Genomic DNA, 22,541 nt, shown 5'->3' with positions numbered 1-22,541 from the left:
ACTCCTGGCCAGCGTGTGATGCTTTCACCCCATCGTGACCTTTTAGCCTCAGCACTTTGCATGAAAATCTAGACCCAGGCCCATAACTGAAAAAACAAAACTACATGTCCCAGAAAGCAAGGTAATGTCTGGAAAAGAAGAGTAGTGCCTATTGTCATGGCATGTGGTCTTCTGGCAGCACTGCTCCCCTGCAGCGACCACAAGCATCCAGCCCAGGAGAGACCATGGCACAAAGATGACGTCTTTAATTATTCTCTGGCTCAATGGCATTGAGATGGAATCATCCATTATACCTATGAACTGGCTCAGTTGTACATGGATGACGTGATCAATTATTGGAATTGCCTCATTCGTTGCAGACATGATGATGTCATCAGTGCGGTTTAGGAGAGAAAATGTGTTGAAAAATGCTTTGTTTTGGCCTTTCTGTCTCCAAACGTTTCTTGGGGGGACAACCCCCCCCCAAAGTCCCCCTAGTAGTGGTTGCTCACTGCGCTTGCTCGCTACACACCATGTGGGGGCTGGCCTCATTTTTACTTTGTTCCCTCGGATTCACTACTTGTCTATTTTTGGTGCTCTCTGAAGGAATATCTATGGGTACATATGACTGGGTGAGTAGCCTGATGTTCCTTAAGGTCATCATCTACTATTTACTGTGCTTTGAAAGTTGATACAATTGAATATGTAATGAAAAATGTGCTGTAAAATTCACCATTTTGGTCTGTCTTTTTCCAAACTTTTCGTGGGGGTGAGAACCCCCTCAAATCTCCTAGTAACGGTCAGGCTCGCTCGCTCCGCTCGCTCGATATACACCGGACGGGGGCTGGTATTGCAATATTTGCCAGGGCTGCTTTCGGTTCCCAGTCAGACCCTGCCTAGGGCTGATCTCCAGAGCTCACAAAGTACATGCACATATAAGTATATACTAAAGTATATAAACTAAAGTATATACAAGAGGTCTTGAATACTCGACCTAAAAAGTGGCCAACACACAGGTCATACCAAGCCTTCGGGCAGCAGTAAACATGTCCACGTGCATTTCTTCTAGAGCTGCTGAACCTGATATAGGCACAGTGCAATGTTTTTGGCCTCTGTCATTTCAGTTTGTTAAGAAAAGCAAAGCATGTGGTTTATTCTTTATTCAGTGACATCAGATCAGTTGTTGAAAAGGTGTACTGTAGTTCAGAGATCTCTACTTGTGTCTCTTCCACAGAGGACAGAAGGTAGGGAGACATTCCCTTCAACCCTCATAGAGGGTAACACAGTTCCTTCTGATTGGAGGACCTGAGATTTCCTTATCATTTTCCATACGTCAAAGGCTGCAGGAATGCCGCACAGCATGTGTCTTTTTCAGGTTTAAAACATTGCTTAGGTAGCCCCTCTTATGAGCAAGCCGTGCCATTGTGGTGGATATATCAGATCAAGACTCCACTTCAACTATTTAAGGAAACTCTGGTAAGAGAGAATAAACTACTGTGTTAATATAGCGAAGAGAAGATGTGACCCTGCCGCCAGAGCTGCTGACTTTGGAACTGGGAATCCAGGTTCGAGTCTCTGCATTAGCTGAGCATCCCCAATAAATGGATGTGACCTTGTGTAATACAACTGCTGCTCATGTAAAGTGTGCTCCAATACGAGTTTGCACTATATAATACTGCAGAACCATAAAATGTGTAAAAAATATTTAGTGCTGTTCGAAAATGTTATCTTTCAGGCTTCCCAGAATGCAATGCGAATAGTTCTTGACCTATGCTCACTGAAATAGGATGTGAATACCAAACAGTCCTCCAGGTTACTACTCACTCTAGCCATTTCCTGAATTATCTAGGTCGAAACAGCTCTTCTATGAATACCTTCTTATTACAATTGAACTCTTAAATAAAAGGGGGAAAATGCAATGCAATTTCAGTTCCATTTCAACTACCCTTATTTTTCGCTTCCCTGAAATGTTTTGCAGACCTGCCAATTTATAAATACATCTGCTATCCTTCTCAATCCAAATAACTGACAAACATATCCACCACTCAAATTACTTTCATATTTCACTATACTAATTCGCCACTAATACTTTATAGGTTATGGAGTAGCATGATACTCGCTGAAAAAGGGTTTAAACACCCCATCAAGGGTAGCAAGCGCTATATAAATGCAAATCTTTTTCCCTCTTCTATACCTCCACTATCCTTTCACAATCCAAATTACTAACATATCCACCACTCAAATTACTTTTATATTTCACTATACTAATTCACCACTAATCCTTTATGGGTTCCAGAGTAGCATGCTGCTCACCGAAAAAGTGCTTTGATGCCTCCTTGTCAGGGGTAGGGAACGCTATATAAATGCAATTACAATTACATCTCACCATGTCGGAGAGGCTGGGGCCTTGTACCGAGAGCTACCTTAGAGGTACTATTCCCTCATCAATCACCCCACCCCTTTAAAAAAAATATGTTCAGGTTAGGCAGAACATAGGTTAATTTAAGGCTGAAGGATGGCACAGACGGCCTTCTTGAATACCCCAAAACTAAGAATGGCTTGTCCAATAAATGGCAGTTCATTCCATATTAGGGCCCTGTACACAAATGGACGTCAATTCACCAAAATGCCAGGGTTAGCAGAAGTGAAATCACACAGCCTTTGACCTTCACTCAGACACACATGCTTACACATACGCACATATACAGACTCTCTCTCATACAAACACACCCTCACCCACAAGCATGCACACAACATACATTTAAAAGCATATTCTTTTTCACTGTACCTCAGCTGCTAGGGAAGGTCACATTCTAGCTAATTGTACTCCAGTTTAATTACACTACTAGTGAAAAATGAAATAATATACACTATTAGTATACTAAAAACAAATGAGAGAAAACAAGGAAGTTTAACCCCAACCGTAGTCCTTAGAGATGAGCTACCCTGTGCTCCTGGCACTGATTTTGCCACCTCTGTAGCCAGGGGTGCAGAGGTGAGGCCAGGGGTGACAAGGGGCAAGCCACAGGTCACATGTGCAACCCCTGGCAACCCTTAAATAACATCCATCAATACACAAAAATATCTCACTCTTGCAGTTTCCTGTACCAGAGGATTTTCAGTAGGAGGGAAGTGCCAGAGTGAAGATTGGTTCTAGGGCAGTTGGGATTATTAGTTCTGTGAGGAATGAAGGTCTAGTCATATGGTATGTCCTATGGACCAAACAAGCTAATTTGAGTGCAATTCATTTGTTTATTGTCAGTCAGCCAAGCTTATGTTTGGCAGCCGATACATGATACATTTTTTTTCAATCCAGTCATAACTCTATTATTCTTTGTAATCACTGTAGGTTCCCTTGACATTAATATAATAATATTAGGACACATGCTGCAACAACTTGGCAAAACGCCTTTCCGAGTAGAAGAGGGCAAACCTTTTTTGAGAAGTTTAAGAATACCTAAACTTGTGATCCAAACCTTTCATATTTGCTGAAGAAATTTCATATTCAGATCAAAGACCATGCCCAGGTACTTTGCCTTAAGGGACAGAGGGGAGTGTCTGCAGTTGAGCTGATCAGAGGTCATACGACCAGTGGTTAACATTTCCACCAATAATCAGCACCTCTTTCTTGTCCTCATTTAGCTTTAAGATACTTTCGGTCATCAAATCCCCGATTCCTAGCAGATATTCTGTAAGCTTTATCAGTGGAATTTGTTGACACCTGATCAAAAGTCAGCAAATGAATAAGTATTGATGTCATATGACCTCATATGGCTACAGAGGAGTTTTCCACACATATTAAATATAATGAGAGAAGAAGCTGAGCCTTGGGGTGCACCAAAAGCGAGAGCATGGTTTTAGAGGAGTAGAGGTTGGGCATTACCACTGTCTATGACCGGTTTGTCAAAAAGGAAGAAAACCAAGAGGGTCTGCCTTCTGAGTCCAATGAAATATAGCCAGATGATTAAAAGATCATGAGTAACTGTGTCATAATCAGTGAAGACATCTAATAGTAGAAATCCCTCTGCAAATACATTAATTTTGTCAAGCTCTAAGTTGGTGCAACACAGCTATATATTACTATCTACCCATGTTTGGGCAGGCCTACTTGACGTTTATTCAAAGTAGGTTCCTCTTTGAGCAAATTAGGGAGCCAGGCCAACCAAATACATCTCTGTCACCTTGACCGTTAGCAGGAGAAGGGCAATAGACCTGAAATTATTAAGCGTGCTGTTGTTGAGGCCTTATATTTTTAAAAGGGGTTTGACAACCCTGTTTAAATTGTTCCAGTAGAGGTTTCACCACCCCATGTTTAAATTATTTTGGTACGGTTGAAGACCTTGAAGAAGTATTAATGGCTATTTAAAAAGAAAATGGTTTTCCCAGCACACGCTTATGTCAATATGTATTACATAAATAACAGATATCAACAATTCTTGTCTTTCTTTGTAGTTGTTAGGTTTATTCTCATATGTTCTTGTTTAGTTCTTTTTTTAGCCTCTTTTTAGCCAACGTGTTTGGTCACCCATGGCAGGTGGCCGCGACTTCCTCAGTGCTTATTCATCTGTATTGTTAGTGTTATCTTTGAACCGGTTGTAATTCCGTCCCGGTTTCCCAAATAGTCCCTTGTCTTCATTGGTTTTTCTCTCCTAACCGTGTCAGTTTTATCCCTTATTATTTGTTGTCATCCGTTTTCCCGCCTTCCAAGTGTTTACTCGTGCAGCCTTCTGCTGTCCCAGCGAGTACGCTTTGATGTTGGCTATTTAAACATGTAAATTGTACTTAGATGTGTTAAAAAGTTTAAGCCCTCTTTGGCATTCTCAATATGGAAATAGATTGTTCACATGCCACGTTACACCAGTATGACTTCATGTTATGTGTCAGCAAATCTGCTTCCTTGGGCAGGATGAGAGTGTTCTAGTATGGGCATTCTCTCATTAAGTAGATGAAGACTCACAAACATGTGAGTATATGGGCATTTACAAATCTTTAACAAACACATTTATACACTGAATACAGTGTCATACGTAATGCAAAACTACAAGTTTTTATAATGCATTGTGCTTTTAGATAAACAGCTACTCCTGGCTTAGATGGGCAACCGTAATGTGGGACCATTCTGCAGTTACAGGCAAAGAAGTGCAAACTGCCAGGGTCATCCCTTTAAGTGGGATGAAAAAAGTGGGGAGTCTTTAAAGGGGCACTAGCTATGTAATTAAGGGTGTGGCTTAAACATGTTAAAAATGTTCTCTAATTCCCATTGGGTACCACTAGACTGGTATTTTGTTGCTTCTCTGAGCTTTCTGTTATTGCATCCAGACTTATAATACAACAATTGACAAACATCTCTGCCTCTGATGTAGAGCTTTATGTATGTTTTTTTTTTTTACAATTTATATCATCATTGCTAACTCAGAAAGCCTTCTTCCACTATACTCCTAAATCCTGCATGGAACATTAACCTCGACTTACTCCTGTTTGATTCCTCACCTTTCTTTAGAGTGACCCTCTTCTCACCTTCCATTCTCTGTATAATGTATATTTGTAATCCTCCCTTCAGCCTCGTGCCTGCCTGCCTCAATCTTTCTGATTGAAAATTCTGCAATTGGATGATACCTCATTTCATATACCACAAACTCTCCTGTTTAAAACCCTAGCCCTGTAATCTAACATGACAATCTCCAAAAGCCTATTTCACCAACCATTCACCTGAAACCACATAGACCCTACTAATTACTACACGTATCTGGTATTAATATATCACAAAGTGTCTGGAGTAAATGCATACAATTTTTCTTGAGAGCACATGATTAATCAAAATAACCAACTATAACCACTAGATTAACCACTAATGTTGGGTTTTGGAGTAGTGTGCTATTCGCCATAAAGCCCTTCAACCCTCATAAGGTGTATTAAGTGCTATATAAAGCCAATTACAATTACTCTGGATAAGTGTAAGAGCACCTTCCAATTGACAATGAGAAGAGTGCTGGAACAACTTTAAAATTGGTGCAAGTGCAGGGCGTAACTTTCAGGAAAACATTTTCTTTGTGGAAAACAGAAAAAGCTAGCCAGTAAAAATGCACTTGGGCAACACATTTCTACATGAGCAAATGTACACTTACTCTATGTATGCATGTAAACATAATTTCAAAATAACTTGGAATTCAAAAACATTTTAAAAACTCCTCCTACAAAGCTGTGGCACATCCACCGCCCCAGAAGTAATTTATAATTCTCTCCTAATTCCAAACATGCTGAAAATATGCACAAACATATGTACAAATGTACAAAATTAGCTTTCAAATGCTTAAAAAAATCCCCCCAAAGATTTCCATGGGAATCTTCACCAGATGTGCCAAATGTCAGGTTTGCACTATACAAAGGCTGCTTAGTCTTGATTCTTACCTCTTGCCACTTTCTTACACCACGCTATACTTCTTGTTGCTTTATCCCACTACTGCAGTTTTAATCCCTGCTTTCACCCTTTGTTACTCTTTCACTGTATTTATTTTACTCATTCTTTCTACTTTTTCTTTTCTCACTCATGCTCGGGACAAGTCAGATGAAAAATAAGTGAGTGCTGATGTTCATCATCTCAGGGGCGGCCTTAGGCATGTGCAAGCTGCCACGCCAATATATCCTTAATATAATAATCCTCTGAGGATGGATACATATTTGGGTGGCGGCCCCTGGCAGGGATTTGGCAGCCTCCGGCTCTGTTCCACTTCCAAACACCCTAACCCCCCCCTTCACTGGCCTCCGCGCCTGCGTTCCTCTGGGGGCCACCTACTTACGCTCCCTGCCCAGGACCGCCATGAGCCTAGAGCCACCCTTGATCATCTGCAAACTTTGGCACAAATTAAGCACTGTCCCAGGAGGACATAATAAGGGACTCATGCAATATGTGCCACAAAGCAATGTTCTGTAAATTACAGGGTTTCGGGTCTTCCAAGCAGTTTTCAATCCAGTGTACTAGGAAACACCTTCCCCAGCATGTTATGATTTACTGCATAAATTCAGGATATTTTCATCTGCTGGCAGGATATATTTTCACTGGGGCTAGACCACTGTACCATAACCTCTGGGATGCAAACAACATACTCCTGTGATGCTACCACTCTAGCTTCCCCACAAGCCAGAGCCATAGGCACATTACAGGGACAAAGGAGGTCTGCTTCATATCTAGATTGTACTGCTTTGTTGTATGCTGTGTCATCCTTGAACATTCAGAGATTTGTGGAATACACACAGGCTGCTAGATGGCATGGGTTGGAAATGTCCATAGTTTGTATGGTATTTCCCCAGATTTTTACATTTCTTTGCTCAATCTGTTGTTTGCCATAGGACTCTGCACACTACATATCCTGGCAATGGAAATTAAAAGTAGTTTTTTTGCTGCGTCAAGACTGGCTTTACCATAGGCTAACACTGGTTTAAACTATTAAATTTAATAGTTGCTAAATTCAGTTTGGAAACAGCTGGAAAAATAATTCCTTACAATGACATGAGGCATGATAGCTAAAGGGTGGGATACGTGTCACTGTATTCAGTAGTTCAGTGAGATGTGTATTCATTTCTAGATCAGGGGAACAAGGAAGCGTACTGGACACATAATTGGAAGTGCTTATCACTAGGTGCAAAATAGTGATAAACAGAGATTTGAAGTAGCTTTTAACAATAAAACTTTAAAACAAAACATTTAGATTTATTAGCATAGAAAAATGCAATTTTCAGTGCAAGTCACAATGGGTGCTATATTTATCAGTGGCAGTCGTTCAGTAAAAAAAGCTGCACACTCTTAGCTGGAGTTTGCTATTCTAGATAATCTTGCTTCATTACATTATTTTATGAATCATAATCTTAGCAGATCAATATTACCAGACCCACTCCACAGCAGGGGTTGCTACTCCACTAGGGCGGAGGAGCGTTGCCCCACCGCTTTCTCGCAGTGCGAGAAAGCCAAAACATAAAATGGTAATAACTAAAGATTATTACAATTTCATGTTCGCTTTGCGCATTGTGGGTGGGCAAGGCTACTCTGCTCTTTGAGCAGGGCAGCGGAGGAGTAGTTTGCCCACTCATTAGAGCGCAAAGACTGTTTGGTCGGCCCTCTCGGGCCGCCCAAATCAGTCATGCGAACTGTGCCCTTTTCCATGCAGCTCCATTGCAGCCTTCATGGAGAACATGGCCACCCCATTAGCCCGTGGCTGCGCGATGTCCCAACCAATCACAACGCTGATGCAGCGTTTTGATTGGCTTAGGAGAGGGAGCCTGGCAGCCTGCTTCCTGTTCCTGTCGGAGTCAGGAGAACAGGAGCCTTGAAGACGCGGGACGCAGTAGAAAGGTATGTTTAATTTTTTTATTTTTTTCCCCTCTGATCCCCTGCGACACCCCAGCGAATACCCCGTGAGCCCTCACGCCTGCCCCCCCCACCCACGAGCAAGGTTGGCCGCTACTGCATCACAGTGAAACAAAAGCAAAAAGATTGCGAAGATTTAGGGGTCTATAAGGATGTCGGGCGGATTGCCTCCGCCAGGCTGGCGGTGGCTACCGCCAGCCTGGCGGAGGTAATCCGCCCGACATCCTTCCCTGTATTCCCCCCTGCCATATTACGATGGCGGAGGGGACCGCAGCGGTGGGAAACACCGCCCGCCTGTTTTCCGACCCGGTCGCCTTGCGGCCGGGGCGGAATATGTTGAATATGGTGGCGGTGCCTATTAGACACCGCCAGCCATATTACAATGGCAAAATTGCAATGCTGCAACGGAAAGGCAGGCGGTCTTCACTCTGGGGGCCCCCTGCAGGCCCCCAGAGTGAAGGTGAGTGGGGGGGGTGCACACGGGGGGGTACCTGTGGTACCCCCCTTCATGTACATTTCCAAAGCGGCAGGCACCGCGCGGTGCCTGCCGCTTTGGAAATGTAAATGCTGTGATGTGTTGTCAGCATTGTGGCGGGCGGTGCAGAGAGCACCACCAGCCACAATGCTGAGAATACAGGATGTGCCCGCCACTGTGGCGGGCACATCCTAATGGCACCCCCGGGACCCCCGCCCTTAAGGCGGGCGGTCCCGTTTATGGACCCCCTAAGCGCGGAAATGCAAGTGAGTTCCCAATGCCATGCTTTCCAAGTGGTCTAATTTTAGAATTGAAAAAGGAGTGGAAGATGTACTGTACAATTTGAAAGATAGGTCTACATTTCTCAGCAGTTGAGTGATTGAGATACTACTTGGATTTGCCACTAGTAATTGAGATTTAGACGTTAAAGTTCTTCAATATTAACTGTTTGTATGATGCTCATCTGAACTTTTACTAAACTTGTAATCCTTACATGCAAGTCATATCTGTTGCAAAGCAGGTACAGGATTTTGCGTATTGACTGCGTAGCACATCATGATCTCAGCACATCTGATGTATGTACCACCACACAAATATGCTTTCGGCTCACCAGTATCCCATTCCAAAGCCATATTTCTACTTCTGGTATTCCTTAAAAAAAATGTTGCCAGATATTTACAGGTAGCGAGATGGTGAGAGATGAGCCTAATCTAGGTAACTTGTTTAAGTCAGGCCTGCTATATTTCCAGTTGTTGATGCCTCTGAAAAACATCAGAGTGATTGCAAAAGTAGGGCAAATGTCAAGAAAGGAAACCATACATATTTAAAGGGGAAACATCGTTAACAACGCGGTCACTACACCGCAATGCTGTTACGAAGCGGTCATTACAACGACCGCGATGTAACCACGCTATGCCATTACAACGCAAGTCTTTACATCGACTTGCGCTAGATGGCGTGGTAACATTACAAATAGTGTAGTTTACTATCCCAACACCTTCCCTACTGTTAAGTGGACTGGAGTTGGAATAGTAAATTACACTTTTCTAATGTTAGCACGCCATCTAGCGCAAGTCGATGTAAAGACTTGCATTGTAATGGCATAGCGTGGTAACATCGCAGTCGTTGTAATGACCATGATGTAACGGCACGCATTATAATAACTAGCGCTGTTCCGTCATACATCTGTGGAAATTTAGTTTGTGTACTGAACATTATCTACGCCATCTTGCAGACTCACGTATGAGAATACACGACAGCCATTTTAGGTACCATGGTCTCCCTGTTCACGATCGCCCGTCAGCACATTTCCCTGACCATGCAAGCCTTCCCCGCGCACCCTGGCTGCCCCCGCGCTCACATGCACAAGCCATGAAACCCCCCATGACTCTGTCTCAGGGAATCACACCCCGCGCCTGACCAACACCTCCTTCCCGTCCATGAATACCCCTCTGTGGATAAACCCTTCCACCACGCTCGATTGTCCACACCAGTCCTTTCCGTCCATGAATACCCCTCCTTTGATGTCCCCTTCCTCTGAGCCTGAACGTCAGCACTGACTGCTGGTCATCCTTTAGCCCGAAGATACAGTTTATTGCCCATTACTGTACGCCCTCGCCTCTCCTGAAAGAGGCCACTATTGATCATGACATCCCCGCCCCGGAGATTCGATCAGGCGCACACATTCCAAAGAGATCGGCAGAACACTCAGCTGCGTGATAGCCCCTCCCAATCATATGAGGGGAAAGGGTCTCTACTGTTGTCATGTGTTGAAAGGGGTTGGAACTGGGGGGTGTCGGAGATATCGTTCTGATGTCATTCTCATGCTCTACAATGTCCCTGTTGTAATAAAGGACGTTCACATGTCTTAAACCAGTGTATAAAAGACCAGGTCTCAGAGAGGTTGGGAGAGCACCTCGAGACGATACCTCGTTGTCCGATCTGATGTGTTCTACTCCGTCGGAATAAAACTTGTTTCCTGTCTTCCAGTCTCCAGCGCCTGCCTCTTTATTTAGTAACTTCGTATGGTATTAGAGGCGTTCCACGCCGGGCAAATTTAACTTAGGAAATAACTTCTGAAATCGCCTGACCATTGTAAATTGATCTTTATCAATTGGCGTCCCAAACGCGGGGCCCATCAGCGACACGTGGATCCAGTGGGAGAGGTCCCGACGACAGAGTGAACGACTGCAACGATCGGAAGAGCTCCTGTCCGATAGACCCTCGTCTGACAGCCGATCATCTGAACTTCACTGATTCCGAGCAGACCTCTCCCGAGTGATCTACGGTCCTGACTGGGAACCACCAGGAGTGCCGCGATAGCAACAGAGAATAGAGGACGATCGGGCGCTGGAAGCGGAAGACGAGAAACTGTCCATGCGGTCCGGGTAAGGTCGTGACACACGACAAATTGCGAAATTGATTGATTGATTGTTTGAAAATACTAGTATTACTTATTGACCGTTTCTGAGAAATTCTCTATTTGCAAACAAACACAGAATCGCCATACTCTGTTTAGTCTTTGCAGATAGTGGAGGGTAGGCAACGCAAAACTTTAACACGTCGTGCCTATTCTTTTTTTCTCCCCATTGATTGATTGATTGAATCGAGCATTGAATTGCTCGAAGTTGGTTCTCTTAAGGATCTTCTCTGTCTACAAACGGGGAAGAATAGGAATATTCTCTCTCCCTTTGCCGATAGTGAAGGGTAGGTAACGCAAAACTTTAACACGTCGTACCTATTCCACTCCTTCATTGATTGATTGTTTGCCCAAACATTGACTGTTTTGGGAATTGGTTCTTTCTGGAGGTATTCCCTGTTTGCAAATAGCGTAGAATAGAATATTCTGTCCAGTCTTTGCAAATAGTGAAAAGATAGGTAGTGCAGGCTTTTGCCCCCCATTGTAATCCGTCATGCCTATCTTCTCCCCATTGGCTCATAGTTGGGTCAACCCGGACCGCTTATTAGAGATGAACCATCCAGCTCCACTGGAGGGCACCCCTAATAAGGACATGTTTACTAAACAAGGACTAGTCGCTATAGCTTATAGTAAGTTATGGCATAAATATACAAAAAGGGATCCTAAAAACCAGTGGCCACTGATAGGTTCTTTTGATGAAAATAAAATAAAAACACTAGAAGCAGCTGTAAAAATAAATAAGGTAACGCCCACTATGCTTGTTAGTATTGGCATGTGGCGCAAAGAAGCAGACCATCGCAAAAAAAAGGAAGAAGCAAAAACAGTGAAAGAATTACGCAAAGCAGCCCATCTGGCTGCAAAAGAACTAGATGAAGAAATAAGAAGAAGAGAGGAAGTTAAACAAACGCAAGAACCAGGACTGACAGGTCAATGCCCTGTCAGGACCACCTCTGCGCTCTACCCGGAGATTCCCTCCAAACAGCGGGCAAATGACGAGTTACTGCTCGGTCCTCCAATTATCTACATGCCTCCTCCATATGCTCCCTGCCAACCTCTAGCACAACACTCACCAGTTCAAAGTGCAGGCATGGGTGACCACAGCGCTAGTGCCCCGGCTCTTACGGCCTTCGCACCAGCCGCGTTGGTAACAACAGCAGATGAGCATGAGACCAACAGGCATCTAACAGCTAGACCAAACAGGTTGAGCAAAGATGAGCGGGATGGAATCGACCAAATAGCAAAAACCCTGGTAGAACGAAAAGAGAGCGAAGAATATACGATGAGTATGCACAACTCGCATGCCGGTAGTCACAGACGGCATTTTATTTTACGGTTCATCTACCACACCCTGAACGCGTATGAGGATAGGTACCAGACTAAGGGTCCTGCTAAAGTGACGACTCTATATAGAAGGGTCGATGTCGGAGATGGGGCTGAAAGCGATGTGACGGACCTCTTCATGCAAACGCTTGAGGTCTTCCGCCACCTCGCGGAACAGAAACCAGAAGTCAAGATCACAGTCCCTGAGACGATTGGGCCCTCATTAGAAGCAGCCAACACCATGATGCCTATCAGAGAAGCCGCCCCCTATTGGGTTCCCCCAAGAGGTCAGGGAACGAACGATGATATCAACCATGTAGATGCCAAAGGTAGGGTTGTGTACAACTGGGTTTACCTACCATGGGATCGGCAAGATATTTTAACTTTTAGACAAACCCTGCCCGATTTAAGAAAGAACCCTACAGCATTTTATACTGAATTAGGCACAGCCTTGGGCTCAACCATAATGACTCTAGCGGACATGGATTTGTTTTTCGGGTTGTGTCTGCCGGCTGATGTGTGGAAGCAAATCCGGAGAGCCGACCACACAGATCTGTTCGGACACACCTGGACAAAACTCGATGAACTAGATAGGCAGCGAGAGCCCGGAAAGAAACCTGTAAAAGACATATTGGAACTCCCCGACAAAATAGTGCAGAAGCTAAAAACGTTGATCCCAGAAAAGAAGGTAGACTGGTCGATAGTCACAGCCTGCCGCCAGAAACCTCAAGAGGACGTATCAGAATACTTCTCACGATTTGAAACAGTGTTCTCCGACTACAGTGGCCAAGACATGACCACCGCAACCGGACAACACCTATTCGTGCAGAACTACGTAAAGGGGCTATCGCAAGAGGTCTCCCAAAAGTTACAGACTAGCGAAAGTAGTTGGGGAGCCTCTAAACCTACAGCTATCCTTCAGATGGCTCAGTATTACGAACACCAAAAGAACGAGAACGAAAGGGCAACTGAGAAAAAGAAAAAGGACCTAAAGGAACGAGTAATGATTGCACAACTACAGGGAGTGACCACAGGGAGGGAACGGTATAGGGGAAATTACCAGTCAAATACCCCTAGGAATTCGACCCCTAGAGACCGTAACCCCACCCCTGGCGCTCCACGAACCGACCTTGATGAGAACCAATGTGCATTTTGTAAAGAATTTGGACATTGGAAGTCTCAATGCCTAGCCCTTCGGGAACTGATTAAAAATAAGGAGACAAGGGACATGGCAAATGGCCCCAAAACTGGAGGGCAGGGACGAGGACAGACCCACGACACCACCAATGACCGATCTGGTAAACCAAACACATTTGACCGCCCCCGACAGAATCAGTACCAGCAGTCCGATGGCAACAATGCTCACGACTCTGCATAGGACTGCCAGGGGCAAGGGAGGGATCCAGTCGAGCTCTGTGTTGACCAGCAAGGTCCTTATGTCACTGCTAAGGTCCTGGGTACAAAGTCTCCATTTCTGGTAGACACTGGAGCGACACGTAGTGTGTTATCAAAACGACTGATTCCTAGGGCGCCCTTGTCTGGCTCGCACATTACCTCGATAGGTTTCGATGGGACGCCCTCCACTAATCCCCTAATCCCCTATCTCCTTTGACCTAGGAAACAATCCCACTGACACGACGTTTCTGCTCTCCTCCAACTCCCCTGACGCTATTATGGGTATTGATTTACTGAAACATTTCCGAGCTACTATTAGGTGTTCCCCGGAAGGAGTCCGAGTCATCCTGTACGACAACCCGAACTTGACCGGACCCTACCCCGCACGACATATGTGCACTTTAACAGATGCTGACCTATCCTTGCTCGATTCGCTACCCCTGCACCTATGGGCCAGAAACGACTCGGATGTGGGACGAATGATGATCGATCCTGTACGCATAACTGTTCGACCAGATGCAATACTCCCGAAACTCCCACAGTACCGGATATCGCCCGAAGGCGAGAAGGCGTTGGTAGCGATTATCCAGTCCTTGGTAGATGCAGGAGTGGTAGAGGATGTGGTTAGTAATGTCTGCAATAGTCCAATCCTACCCATTGTTAAGAAGCAAGGTGAGGGGGATGAGAAAGCGTACCGCTTCATCATCGACCTGCGAGAAGTCAACAAAGTGGTGGTGCCACAGTACCCCGTAGTCTCAGACATCGCCACCATTCTGACTCTCATCCCGTCCACTGCCACCACCTTCACCGTTATAGATCTTAAAAATGCATTTTTCTCTATCCCCATCCATCCAGACAGCCGTTATCTCTTCGGTTTCACTTTAAAAAAACGTTCATACCGATTTTGTAGAGCTCCCCAGGGCTACACTGAAAGTCCCAGCATTTACAGCCAGGCCCTAAAAAGGCAGCTGGACGCCGTCCAGCTACCAGATGGAGTGGTGTTGATCCAATATGTCGATGATATCCTTTTGGCGGCCGACACCACTCCACTTGCAATCACAGCCACTATCCAACTCTTGCACTTTCTCGCGGAGAATGGCCACAAAGTCTCCAAAAAGAAACTGCAGTTCTGTCAGTCCCAAGTAACATACCTGGGTCATCTCCTGTCCAAAGAAGGGAGAAAACTTACACCCGACCGAATCCAAACCATCCTAGACACCCCTATTCCAAAAACACAGGAGCAAGTCCGTTCATTAGTAGGCCTTACTTCTTTCTGCCGACAATGGCTACCAAATTTCAGTCTCATTATAAAACCCCTACTTTCCCTGTTGACCAAAGATGTTCCGTTCCCACTCCCGTGGACCCCTGAATGCCAAGCATCCTTTAAGGAGTTGCGGGATGCCCTTTGCTCGGCACCCGTTCTAGGAACACCAGATTACTCCAAGCCCTTCTCCCTCTACACTCACGAAAGGGAGGGATGCGCATTGTCTGTTCTGACTCAGCCCATCGGCGCCAAACAGCGCCCTTGTGCCTACTTTTCTGCCACTCTTGATCCAGTCGCCAGAGCTCTACCAGCCTGCCTTCGAGCAGTAGCCGCTGCTGCTGTCTCTATCCGACAGAGTGAGGGAATTGTACTTTCGAACTCCTTCACAGTATTAGTACCCCATGCAGTTGACACGCTTTTGAACCAGACAAAGACTCAACACCTGACTAGTGCACGACTGACAGGATACGAATTGACTTTGCTTGCGCCCCACATCACCCTGAAGAGATGCACGACATTGAATCCTGCTACACTGTTACCCTTGCCTGAAAATGACCCCGATGTGCCCCCTATACACGACTGTGTGACCCTCACGGACAAACAGACTAGGAGTAGAGTTGACCTCCGAGACATTGCTTTCACAGACCCTGACGGAGAACTATGGGTAGATGGCTCTTGCATCAAACTCCCAGACGGCACCACTTCTGCTGCCTATGCGGTAACGACTGCTCGAACAGTAGTTGAAACAGCTTGCATCACACAACGATCCGCACAGGCAGCAGAACTAATTGCCCTCACACGAGCATGTATCATAGCAGCAGGAACCACGGCAAACATTTACACGGACAGCCAGTACGCCTTCGGGGTAGTTCATCATTTTGGGATCCTTTGGAGGGAAAGGGGATTCCTGACGTCCCATGGTACACCCATCCTTCACGGAGATGTAGTCTCCGCCCTGATTGAAGCAGTCCTTCTCCCCACACGATTAGCAGTGATCAAATGTCAGGCACACAAGAAGGTGACAGATTTAGTTGGACAGGGAAACGCACTAGCCGACATCACTGCCCGAACCACAGCTGAGAATAGGGCCACGACACACATGTATGTGACCAGGTCACATGCAGAAAAATGGACCAACGCTAGGGAAACGATCAGGGATATCCAATCGGCCAACACACCACACGAACTGACTGAGTGGGCGCGGGTGGGTCTAAGGGATGACGAAGGCTGCTGGCGGACAAAGGACACAAACAAATGGTTACTGCCTGATGCATACTTGATCCCCATACTGACAATGGCACATTCCCCTGCACACATAGGTTCTGCCCCCATGATCGAACTCATTTCCAAAGTCTGGCACAACGGCAAGATGCCCGACTCAGCCAAACGCCTAGTCCAACAGTGCCTTATCTGCTTACAACACAACCCCGGGAAAGGAACTGTAGTACCCCGGGGAGGGTTGGGATCCCCGACCACCCCTTTGAGGTCCTCCAGATGGATTACATCCAATTAGAGAGGTGCCAAGGCTTGAAGTACGTATTAGTCATTGTATGTGCCTTCAGCAAATGGGTGGAAGCCTATCCGACCCGTGATAACACTGCCATGACTACTGCCAAAGTACTACTGAAGGAGTTTTTTCCCCGCTACGGCCTTTGTCGAATTTTATGGAGCGACAATGGCCCCCACTTCATAGCTGAAGTTATCCAACTCATCCTGAAGGGGTTGGGGGTCAAACAAAGGTTCCATGCGGTTTTCCACCCCCAATCCGCTGGCCTGGTTGAACGATACAACGCTACACTGAAACTGAAACTGTCAAAAATAGTGGCCACCACAGGACTTAAGTGGCCAGATGCCCTTCCACTGGCATTGCTATCGATGCGCTCCACCCCCACTAAGCACCACTTGACCCCCTACGAGGTTGTGTTTGGACGGCCTATGAACCTCTGGACTGCCCCCAAACCAACCTCCATTCATGACGTCCCCGACGTCCTGCTGTCAGATTATTTGTACAAGTTAACTAAGACATTGTCTGTGATTCATCAACAGGTGCAGCAGGCCATCCCCGATACTTCCAGGGGTCCCGGTCACGATATCCAACCGGGTGACTATATCTTGATCCGGAACTTTCAACGAGCTAAGAGTCTGGAACCCCGGTGGACGGGCCCCTGGCAAGTACTGATCACCACTCGGACGGCTCTTCGAGTGGAGGGGAAAAAGAATTGGCTGCATGCGCACCACTGCAAGAAGATTTCCTCGACCCTGGCCACGACAGACAACGTCAGCACCCAGGAAGAGCTCCTGAACAAAGACCGCCCGTCACTGAACTGCTATCCTGATACCGAGGCACTTGAACTTGCAAAACACTCTGATCCCACTGTGCCATCTCGAGAAGGGTATTTCCTGCGTCGAAAGGAGGGAGCTTCGGCTAAGTAGGCCACTGACTAAGTTAAAAATCTCAGAACGGTGACCCAAAGCAACCAAGGGTTACCTGGAGAGAAGCTAAACTAAGTCTGTGGTTCTGCCCACTACCGAGCACCTTGAAGATGAAGATGATGGAAGCGCCAGATAAGAAGATGATGGAAGCGCCAGATAAGAAGACGTCGAAAGCAACAGGAAATACCCACTATAGGAATCCAAAAACTGACAATTTGCACAAATCAAAGACAATTGCTTTCTTCATTATCTGCCTGTTCTGCCTCCTCCTCATGACTTCCTTCTGGATCCTGGAGGAAAGCACGCCCGCTCACCAGATGTTGCCAACAACTGTCCAGCCAACAACCGTGAAAGAGCACCACCTGATCACCCTTTCACCTCAGCTTCGAGAAAGGCGTAGGGAATTCTGGAACAATTCCTTTGTACAACTGTTGCACCAGCACAACCTTGCTGCAAATGCCACAAACTGCTGGATCTGTGGGTTGCTCCCACATGCTACCGGACACTCCATCCCCTTTATTCCTTCACCTTTCTCAGCTCACGGCTCTTGCCTCGCCTGGTTGATCCTCATGCAAGAAAGCCACAAGGACAATGCTGCTTCTGGTCAGACAGTGTCGCACTTCTACTATGGGTTCTGGCCGAACAACACAGGAAAGCCCTTTTGCCCCGCAATTTCAGGTTCAACCTTCCTTACGAACATCCCTGCCAATGAAAGGGTCGAAATGCAGGTGCTCCACAATCCAGCCAGATCCACCTTCTCCCACCTGCGGAAACAAACGGCTGCCACCCTGACTGCAGCCCTGTCTGTCATCAATGTCACAGGGCTCGTATGCCTCGAAGGACAAGGAACGCAGCTGGTGGGTCACAGCTCTTGCCGCATCACCAAAACATTGGCCTCAGCTAACACCCCCTCCTTTGTTGCTTCCCCGAATATGTACTTTGTTTGTGGCACCAAAGCTTACACGTGGCTCCCAAAAGGCTGGAAGGGTACGTGCTACATCGCCTTCATTCTTCCTCCCACGTATGTGGCTCCAGCCAACCACCACCGGCAAAAGCGCGCTGGAGATGTTGAACAAGCCGACTCCACCGGAGCACAGTTCCTAGATGCAGCAAAGGGACTTGTTCCTCTGTGGGGACCAATGGCAAATAGTCGCGCTATCCGACACCTGACTCAGGCATTAGAAACAACCATTAACATCACCGCTGGCGTCCTCGCCAACAACACGGCTGAGCTTCAGGCAGTCCGCCTGGTGGCTCTTCAAAACCGTCTTGTTCTAGATGTGGTTCTGGCCGACCGTGGAGGTGCATGCCGCATCATCGGCTCCAGCTGTTGCACCTACGTGCCAGATAACTCACCTTCAGTCTACAAAGCAATCGAACACCTCCACAGACTGTCCTCGGAGGTTCACCAGGAACAGGAAGGATGGTCGCTTGGAGGCTGGTTCTGGGACACTTTAAAGAACTGGGGATGGAGAGTGTTAACGTTTTTATTGATACCAATCGAGATACTATGTGGGTGTTGTTTAGGTATTCAATGTTTACCATCTTTATGTGCACTCGTTTCCAACTGTATGTGCCCGAAGACTTTGAACTTTAAACCAGAGCACATGAGTCCCCTATACGAAATAGAAGTGCGTGGTCTCATGGGGATTGATCCGAACTGACAAGCTGGCGAGACATGTTAAAGGGAGGACTGTGGAAATTTAGTTCGTGTACTGAACATTATCTACGCCATCTTGCAGACTCACGTATGAGAATACACAACAGCCATTTTAGGTACCATGGTCTCCCTGTTCACGATCGCCCGTCAGCACATTTCCCTGACCATGCAAGCCTTCCCCGCGCACCCTGGCTGCCCCCGCGCTCACATGCACAAGCCATGAAACCCCCCATGACTCTGTCTCAGGGAATCACACCCCGCGCCTGACCAACACCTCCTTCCCGTCCATGAATACCCCTCTGTGGATAAACCCTTCCACCACGCTCGATTGTCCACACCAGTCCTTTCCGTCCATGAATACCCCTCCTATGATGTCCCCTTCCTCTGAGCCTGAACGTCAGCACTGACTGCTGGTTATCCTTTAGCCCGAAGATACAGTTTATTGCCCATTACTGTACGCCCTCGCCTCTCCTGAAAGAGGCCACTATTGATCATGACATCCCCGCCCCGGAGATTCGATCAGGCGCACACATTCCAAAGAGATCGGCAGAACACTCAGCTGCGTGATAGCCCCTCCCAATCATATGAGGGGAAAGGGTCTCTACTGTTGTCATGGGTTGAAAGGGGTTGGAACTGGGGGGTGTCGGAGATATCGTTCTGATGTCATTCTCATGCTCTACAATGTCCCTGTTGTAATAAAGGACGTTCACATGTCTTAAACCAGTGTATAAAAGACCAGGTCTCAGAGAGGTTGGGAGAGCACCTCGAGACGATACCTCGTTGTCCGATCTGATGTGTTCTACTCCGTCGGAATAAAACTTGTTTCCTGTCTTCCAGTCTCCAGCGCCTGCCTCTTTATTTAGTAACTTCGTATGGTATTAGAGGCGTTCCACGCCGGGCAAATTTAACTTAGGAAACAACTTCTGAAATCGCCTGACCATTGTAAATTTATCTTTATCACATCCGCACAAATGTGTTTCTGTATTCATGTCTATTTTTATAAATCTTAGATGTTTGGGGTTTTCATGTCACTAATCATTTATATCACACTGTTACCTGTGTATCACTTCAGATTAGTAATGGGGGTAATTTGTGGTGACTTTTCCGGTGCTTAAAACATCTATTTTCATTGCTTTGATAGTTTCCATACTTCACCTACCACATTACATACAATATGTTATAAAAATGTTACAAAATCTTAGTTGGTTTTGCGCCCCATCAAGTTTTAATAAGTACAACAAATGTAACAGAACGTCATTCTCTCCAAATTGAAAAATATGTAACAGAGAATAGTGAGCTTGACCTGATATGCCAAATTCCTTACTGAGCTGGCCAAGCCGAGCCTTCTCTTTCTTGCCAAACAAACGTCCTATTGAAGACTTAATTCCTTTCTTCTTCGGTGCTTTATGAAGAGAGTCTTGACTACTGTCTTGACTGCTTCCAAGAATGATGCCTTCCTGTTCAATTGATGTGGACAAACTTCTACAAAAAAAATAAAAAGATAAACCTTTAGATTGGGCTATCAATATTTAAAGTGTCAAATAGCCTTTCAATTCAGAGACTGTTCTGGAAACAGATGAGCTTTAATCGTATGGATTTTACACATAATTGGAGTAATTAATCAAACTATTGATGAACTCCTATTGTACTAGATCAGACACTTCCACTTTGAAGTTCACACAGTCCAGCTAATAACTTTAATAATAATGTGTAAAAATATCAAATAGGCACGTAGATTCTTGTCATGCTTTCCCTCTAGTTTCATGTGAAAAATTGACAACATATTCTCATTTGTGAATTGATAAGAGACTTGATTTCAAACACTTTTTAAGCTAGTAATAGATATTTTTCTCAGTCTAGGCTTTTCTACATAGAAACTGTGAGAAAGGGCCCTGCTAGTGATTCCCCGTAAAGAGGAGGGCAAACTGCTCCCAGAGTAACAACAATGGCTTAGGCCTTTTCACAAAAAGACTTGGATGTGAGATATGTAACAGATGTCAGTATAGGAAGGACATCTGTGGAGGGTCCAGGAGCTTCATTGCCTTGAAAGGACTAGGGTGAAGCCTGCCCATTCACAGTTAAGGGTAAAGGGAGACCTGGGAAGAAAGGTTTTTTGTTCACTAGGCCCTCTGTAGCATTTGTGGCACCAGTGCAGAGGAAGAAGAGCTGGTCCCAAAACCTGTTTGGTGTCGTTTAAGAGGAGGGGCTGCTCATTTCCCTAAGCACTCCCCAGGCCAGTCCACAAACTCCCTTCAGGGTCAAAAAGATTGTGCAAGTTTACATTTTCTTCAAAATAGCATAGTGTGGGATACTTTGCAATAAGGCAATCAGAGAATGATTTGTTTCATTGGTTAGGGAGTGTCCAGGAGTCAAACCTACCCACCCCTCATTGGCTGGTGAATATTACGAACGTGGGACCTTACCCACAGCTACTCAAAATACTTTCTGCACCTGGAAAGAGGACTGGACCTGCTGTGTAAGACCTGTGTGGAGACTTGAAAGGCTGTACATGCTCACACCTATTGCCGCGTGGTTCCTACAAATCTATATAGGATCTGCACGTTTTAGACAACATAAACTAAGGAATTTGTGTCCAGACTGATTCCAGACACCCCCAAAGAATATGTTAATCTGTAGACCAGCTAACTCCCAGTGCCACTATAAGCCCCACAACATTACAAAGGAGCAAATAGTTTCTGGCAACTATCAAACATGACAACCCTGACCCCTCAGGGATCGTGGAAACAGTACAATGCTTTTCACCTAGTCACTCGTGCTCACTCAGTCTCAGAGAGATATTCAGAATAAACGGTGGGTACGTTTTTGATAAGCATTTATTGAATCTGTGTCATTCTAGTATAAAATATGTATGTTGGAACAACCCTTAGACAGAAACAGATGTATACAGTTATAAGCACCAACAGAGTAAATAAAAGTTAGAATTCTACCAGGGTCCTAAAACAATGAATATATGCAGGCATATAGATAACATGGCAATAATCATGAGTACTCCTAGGCGGCAAGCCCTATCTAGATGTACCTAAGTGTACCTAGCATGAATGTAGGTGTAAAGCCAAGAAAGAGCCAACCCCATTAATTGACGGGAGAGTATATAGGACCCCGTCTTGGTCTCGAGTTGGACACCATTCGAGGGATGTCAGTCCACTGCATGCTGGAGTGTCTTCATGCAGGGACTTCAGCATCTCGTGTCAGCATGTCAGCAGGGAAGTTTTT

General features: G+C 45.7%; 1 protein-coding gene across 1 annotated transcript in view; it reads right to left on the bottom strand.

The window, feature by feature from the left end:
• PPFIA2 (PPFI scaffold protein A2) overlaps nucleotides 1-22,541 on the bottom strand; it is a 2,034,471-nt gene that overhangs the window by 314,149 nt on the left and 1,697,781 nt on the right. The window contains exon 20 of the mRNA XM_078674230.1: nucleotides 20,611-20,789. Within this exon, the coding sequence (XP_078530356.1) occupies nucleotides 20,611-20,789 (179 nt within the window). The remainder of the gene's footprint in view (nucleotides 1-20,610; nucleotides 20,790-22,541) is intronic.

Source organism: Lissotriton helveticus, chromosome 1_1 (genome assembly GCF_964261635.1).
Source record: "Lissotriton helveticus chromosome 1_1, aLisHel1.1, whole genome shotgun sequence".
Taxonomy (NCBI): domain Eukaryota; kingdom Metazoa; phylum Chordata; class Amphibia; order Caudata; family Salamandridae; genus Lissotriton; species Lissotriton helveticus.
This window is presented reverse-complemented; position numbering and strand designations above follow the sequence as displayed.